Here is a 7500-nt window from a genome sequence, read left to right as displayed (position 1 = left end):
TAAACATTATCACAACCTGAGCAAGGGATTCTATAAACTAAACTGTTGGTATTATTATTTTCCATCTTTGGTTTAATGATGTCCCCGATTTTCTTTCCTGCGTCACATGAGAAACGGATGTTAGAGTGCCTTAATTCTTTACTTAGTGTGCAGGCCAAATCAGAAGTGGGAACTACTACGTAATGAATGTTTTTTTCTTCCTTGTTATTCCTCTCCCTTACAGCTTTGGCCTTCTTCAAGGTGGACGAGAGAAGACCGGTAGGGAAGCCAAGTTTTCTGAAAGTTTCGGTGACATGATGTATTTCGTCACGGAGGAATTCAGGGCTGCATATTCTGAGTGCTCGGAGAAAAAAGCCCATGACTACGCCGGTCTTGGTCTTTTGGTCGTGAGCACTGAAAAAAACTAATATAGTCATCTTTGTGGGTGGGTTTCCTATACACTTTGAATTTGACAGTGCTATTTTCTCTAATGATAACTGTATCTAGGAACGGTAGGGACCCATTAACCTCGTGTTCTACTGTTAGTTGAATCCTAGGATGGACTTGGTTGAGTTGTGAGAGGATGTCATCAATGTTGGTGTCTTTGGGGAGAACGAGAAGACAGTCATCTACGTACCTGTACCATTTGCTGTTATTCCTTAAAGAATTAAGGCACTCTAACATCCCTTGCTCAGGTTGTGATAATGTTTATATTGGAGAAACATATAGGAGTTTGCCAACAAGACTCAAAGAACACAGAGCCGATGTCCGTCACCACCGTGAAACCAGCGCGTTCGTGAACCATATAGATGAAAAAGGACACCTACCAAAATGGGATGAAGCTGATGTATTACACAACAACCTCAGTAAGAAACAGAGGAAAATGGTAGAAGCCATATACATAGCCACAAATAAATGCACAAATAATAGAATAGGAGATATTAAATTATCAAAGATAACAGCACTACATGCAGCAACAGAGTGGAAAACAACAGGACATCTGTTCACTCATAGCACCACACGGAGCGCCAGTCCGACCAACCCTCACGATTTCGTGCCACCATGAATAGGAAGTGACCTTCCCTTATACCCTCTTTCTCCTAATATTTTTTGTATTTAATATCAGTTATTCTGTATTGCAAACCATTCTTTCTGAAGAAGCATAACTGTGCGAAACTAGTCAAGGATTAAACACCTGTTCTACTTACAAAGGATTACAAAGGATTACAAAGGCGGAGCATGCCGACAGGAGACCTTTTGATCCATATCTAGGTCGGATGAAAAAAAAAAAAAAAGATAAATTAATACTATAATAATGTAAAAATAAATAAAATACATAAATAAATGCATAGGTATAGTTGAATAACAAACAAAAAGGTAAATAGTAAATGATTATAAATTGACATATAACTAATGATAAATGAAAATCAAACAGACAAATTATAACAAAACAAAAACAAATAATATAAGATAAATTATAATCATTACAGCATCTTACTTAGGTATTTATCTAAATGATTCTTAAAGCTTCGAACTGAACTACATTGCACTACCTGTGCAGGAAGTTTATTCCATTCATTAACTACACGGTTGGCAAAGTTGTTTCTTTGTGTGTTTCCCTCTACTCCTCTTACATATATATATATATATATATATACATACATATATATATATATATATATATATATATATATGTATCTATATATATATATATCTATATATCTATATATATATATATATTTATATATACATATATACATATCTATGTATATATATGTATATACATACACACACACACACACACACACACACACACACACGCGCGCGCGCGCGCAGTTGGTAGAACGATGAACTACTAGCAGGGTGGTGCGCGTAGTGCTTGGTTCGAATCCTGCCCAGGGCCGAAATTAATTTCGGTACAGCTGCGCTTCGGGTCGTTACTCTGACTCTCGTGGGCGGGGAGTTGGGGGTGTGTGTGTGTGAAAGGTCATAGCATTACCCATAGATCGGACCTACGAGCTCTGAGCTCTCTTCCAGGAGGGAAATAGCTGTCGAACACGTGATCCAAAAGACCAAGTGAATACACATATATTTATATATATATATATATATATATATATATATATATGTGTGTGTGTATATATACATATATATATGTATATATATGTATATATATATATAAGATTATTTCAGACAAATGAGAGAGAATGCGGGTGGGGAAGGGCAAACGAAGATGTGTTAGGAATAGAGTTTATTGCCCTAACGTTGCGACCAACTTGGTCTTCTTCAGAGGACTACAGCATTACAGACGGATCACAATTCTTATATTCGTAGTGAGAGGGAACCCGCCAAGGTATGAGCGTCATGTTTTCCCTTTGGCTAACGATTTAATTATTAGGACACTTGCTGCTTTCGAGAGGCATTTAAATCCGTCTCTGTCGTTGTTGTTCTTGTTGGCGGCGATATGTGCAGCTTCCACAGTTTTTCTCATTTTCTTCTCAAATCCCTCGTGTAGAATTTCTGCGTTGTTCCAATCAGGTAGATGTCCACATTTGTCCAGGTTCGTCACCTGGACAAATGTGGACATCTACCTGATTGGAACAACGCAGAAATTCTACACGAGGGATTTGAGAAGAAAATGAGAAAAACTGTGGAAGCTGCACATATCGCCGCCAACAAGAACAACAACGACAGAGACGGATTTAAATGCCTCTCGAAAGCAGCAAGTGTCCTAATAATTAAATCGTTAGCCAAAGGGAAAACATGACGCTCATACCTTGGCGGGTTCCCTCTCACTACGAATATAAGAATTGTGATCCGTCTGTAATGCTGTAGTCCTCTGAAGAAGACCAAGTTGGTCGCAACGTTAGGGCAATAAACTCTATTCCTAACACATCTTCGTTTGCCCTTCCCCACCCGCATTCTCTCTCATATATATATATATATATATATATATATATATATATATATTTTTATATATATATATATATATATATATATATATACACACATTTACATTGTCGGAAAATTTTCAAACACTGTCCGGGGTTCGTCTTCAGGGTTATACATTGTCAGCAAAAGGAATCAGTTAAATAGTGTACCGGTGTTCCATGGGACAGCTCCCACCAGATAGAACAGAGTTGTAATTTTAACAGAATTTCACACCAGTAAAACTCCCCGACATGGAGGAAGGATTACAAAATTATATGTAAGAGGCAAGAACATGCTGGTACCAAAATCAAAAAGCCTAATGATGACAGAATCTCACATCAGACAAAATCCCCTTTCCTAAGCCGCCGGCCATCACTCCACGTTTCTGCCTATCATTCGCTCCTCTGTAGCTTGTAGTGTTCTGTAGCCAACACGTGTAATTACCCCTTCAGGACCCGTGATCGCAGAGTACGGGATAAACAATAGTCACCCCTTAGAACATGCGTTCGACTAAACATGATTTCAACTAAATTTAATCAATATAAATAACAATGTTCACTGTAACAACTTAATTTATTTTGTAAATAAAACAAAACATATCTCTCTACATCCTGTAAGAAGCATATTTATGTATTGTAAATATATTTTGAATAATTGTATACTAAAGACCAAGAATCCAGAATTTCGCCACAAATATTGTAAATACCATCATCGTCATTTCCAATAAACAGATCAGTCATGGGATTGACTTTAAATATCCTAGCTTCCTCCAACAAGGACAATTGTAGTAACCACTACATTTGGTGACCCTGGAGTGACCGAACACCTGCCCTGGACTTCCGCCGCCCTTGCCGCCAGCCGTGGACTACTCTCGACGCCCCTGCTGCCTGCCCTGGACTTCCGCCGCCCTTGCCGCCCAGCCTGCTCGTCCAGCCCGGCTCCACCCGCCCGGCCTTCCCAGCTCTACAGCACCGGCCTGCACGCCGCACCAGCGTGCCCAGCCCCGCCCCGCTGTCCCGGCTTGGCTGCCCAGCCCAGTACTACCGCCCCGACCTGACTGCCGCACCAGCGTGCCCAGCCCCGCCCGCCGCCCTGCCGTGCCCAGCCCCGCCGTCCCGGGTTGTCCTGCCCGTTGACCCAGCCTGCCCAGCCCCGCCAACTCAGCTGCCCACGAACATCGCTGCATACTAATCACGTAAGCATGACGGACGATCAACAACAGGAAGTAAGTGCATTCCGCGCACCCCCTTTTTCCAACCGCGACCCAACAATATGGTTCACAATCCTCGAGTGTAACTTTAAGGCAAACCGCATTACCACCAGCCTTACGAAGTTTTCACATGCTTGTGGCCTCTTACCATCTGACGTACTCCTCCAAGTTTCAGACACCATCTCCAAGGCACCTACATCCGGTACCCCATACGAAGATTTGAAGAAAGCTGTTCTGGACCGCCTTGAGTCTTCCGAAGCTACACGCCTGCAGGAGCTCCTCTCGAAAGAAGAACTTGGAAATGAGAAACCATCCGACTTGCTGCGACGCATGAAGCGATTGCTCGGAGACAAATACGCAACATTCGACACCTCCATCTTGCGCCACCTATTCTACCAGCGCCTACCAACAACCATCCAAGGCAACCTCTTCAGCGCCAAGAACAAGCTCTCGCTCGACGAGCTAGCCACACTCGCTGATGAGTTCATGGCTTCGGTACCAGTTGCGCGCCCTACCATCGCTAACCTCGCCGACCAGTCCGCAACTCAGGCGTTAACCGAGCTAGTCTCTAAACTCACCCTCCAGGTTAGCGCCCTCCAAGAGCAGGTTGCCAATCTTCAACAACGACCCCCGTCACCAAGATACTACCGCAACCGCTCCAGGTCTACATCCAGAGGAAGACCCAAGCAAACATCAGGCGTCTGCTTCTACCATCATCGCTTTGGACAAGATGCGAGGAAATGTACACAGCCGTGCACCTTCTCACCGGCACCGTTAAACAAGATGGGCGAACGCTAACGGCGCACAGCGTTCGCCAACATACATCGAAACTCTTTTTCGTATTTGATCCACTCTCCAACACCACATACCTCATCGATACCGGAGCTGAAGTCAGTGTCCTGCCTGCCACAGCATCCCAGCAATACCTGCCGCCGATGTCTTCCCTCTTCGCAGCCAACGGCACCAAGATACCCGTTTTCAAGAGGAAGACACTTCAGCTAGAACTCAACCTTCGCCGATCCTTTGAGTGGACCTTCTACGTTGCATCAGTTTCCCAACCCATCCTTGGCGCCGATTTTTTGACCCACTTCGATCTCCTGATCGATATTAAAAATCGCAAGCTCCACGACCCCCTTACATCGATGTCATCCAACGCCAGGCCAACAACCGGAGTAAGTAGCCAACTTTCAACCATCAGTGCTGATAACAAGTTTGCTTCTCTCCTCAGGAACTTTCCTGCCTTGACACAACCTTACTCCACGACCACGACTGTGAAACACCACGTAGTGCACCACATAGAGACTACGGGACCTCCAGTCTACGCCAAAGCCCGTCGTCTGGCTCCGGAACGCCTCAAGCTAGCCAAGGCAGAACTGGAAGCCCTCATGCGTCAAGGTATCATTCGTCCAAGCTCAAGCAACTGGTCGTCAGCTCTCCACATCGTCCCCAAAAGCAACGGCGACATCAGGCCATGCGGTGACTACCGCGCCCTCAACTCACGAACTGTGATGGATAGGTACCCAGTTCCCAACATACAGGAGTTTTCCTCACACCTTGCAGGAACTCGCGTATACTCCCGGATCGATCTTGTAAAAGCCTTCCATCATATTCCGGTCAACCCGCCTGACATTCCCAAAACAGCTGTCACAACACCTTTTGGCTTGTTCGAATACGTTCGAATGCCCTTCGGCCTCAAGAACTCTGCCCAAACTTTCCAGAGATTCATGGACGAAGTCCTACGAGGCCTGCCTTTTTGCTTCACCTACATCGACGATGTACTCATCGCCAGCCCTGACGAAGCCACGCACCAAGACCATCTGAAGCAAGTCTTTACCCGCCTACAAGACTACGGCATCCACATCAATCTCGAGAAATCTGACTTCGGTGTGTCATCCATCAACTTTCTAGGACACACCGTCACACCTTCAGGCGTCACCCCTGTCTCATCCCGCTGCGACGCCATCCAGAGTTTCCCGAAACCTACAACACAGCGCCAACTCAAGCAATTCCTTGGTATGTTAAATTTCTATAATCGTTTCATTCCAGGCTGCGCTCAACTGCTCCAACCGCTCTACTCCATGATCAAGCCGTGCAAGAGGGGACGTTCCATCGTACTCAACTGGGACGTCGAAACTGATGCAGCTTTCATGGCAGCCAAAGAAGCACTCGGGAATGCTACCGCCCTTAGTTTCCCTATTCCTGATGCCATCACTTCCATCTCGACAGATGCTTCAGACACAGGTGTCGGCGCAGTTCTGCAGCAATACATCAACGATGCCTGGAAACCCATCGCCTTCTTCTCAAAGAAGCTCAACAATGCCGAGAAAAAATACAGCGCCTTCGACAAGGAACTCCTAGCCATCTACAAGGCTGTCAACAGGTTCAGGTATTTCGTCGAAGGACGACAATTCCACATATACACCGACCACAAACCAATCACAACAACATTCATTCATAACAAGACAACATACTCCCCTAGACAACTCCGACACATAGATTTCATCTCCCAATTCACCACAGATATTCGTTTTGTTCGAGGTGAAGATAACTGTCCTGCCGATGCACTCTCGCGCAACATATCTGCAGTCTCTACCTCTCTCATCGACTACGCCGCCATCGCTGCAGACCAAGCTGGTGATACCGAGCTGCAGCGATTGATGGAAAACCCCGCGTTGCAGATGAAGAAGGTACAGCTCCCTGGAACCAACACTCAGCTCTACGCCGATGTATCCACGGACACCATCCGTCCCTACTTGCCCGTGAACCACAGGTATCCCTTGTTCCGCCATTTACATGACCTCTCCCACCCAGGTATTCGAGCTTCGCAGCACATGATGTCATCACGCTTCATCTGGAGTGGAATCGCCAAAGACGTTCGACACTGGATCCGCACCTGCGTCAAATGCCAAGCTTCCAAGGTCACACGCCACACCATCTCCCCTCCAGGTACCTTTCGCCCAGTCTCCACTCGACTCGAGCACGTCCACATCGACATCGTCGGACCGCTTCCCTTCTCCGACAGCTTCAGGTATATTCTTACTTGTGTAGACCGTTTTACACGCTGGCCCGAAGCAATCCCGCTTACTGACATAAGCACAGATACAGTAGCCAAAGCTTTTATAACCACCTGGATTTCAAGATTCGGTACACCACTCAGCCTCACATCCGACCGTGGTAGCCAATTTGAATCCAATCTATGGAACAAGGTTATGTCTTTGCTAGGTATCCGGCGTTTCAGAACAGCAAGCTACCATCCCCAATCCAACGGACTCGTCGAACGCTTCCACCGACAACTCAAGGCTTCACTTGCAGCAACAGCACGCGACCGCACCAACTGGTCTACGGTGCTTCCAATGGTCCTCCTCGGTATACGCACGTCC

General features: G+C 45.7%; 1 protein-coding gene across 1 annotated transcript in view; it reads left to right on the top strand.

The window, feature by feature from the left end:
* The first annotated feature begins 4111 nt into the window (after positions 1 to 4111).
* LOC143037284 (uncharacterized) overlaps positions 4112 to 7500 on the top strand; it is a 6391-nt gene continuing 3002 nt past the window's right edge. Inside the window, exon 1 of the mRNA XM_076205417.1 lies at positions 4112 to 4705. Coding sequence (XP_076061532.1) covers positions 4112 to 4705 — 594 coding nt within the window. The remainder of the gene's footprint in view (positions 4706 to 7500) is intronic.

This window comes from Oratosquilla oratoria, chromosome 22 (assembly GCF_046742065.1).
Source record: "Oratosquilla oratoria isolate Oo_2021 chromosome 22, ASM4674206v1, whole genome shotgun sequence".
NCBI classification, from domain to species: domain Eukaryota; kingdom Metazoa; phylum Arthropoda; class Malacostraca; order Stomatopoda; family Squillidae; genus Oratosquilla; species Oratosquilla oratoria.
This window is presented reverse-complemented; position numbering and strand designations above follow the sequence as displayed.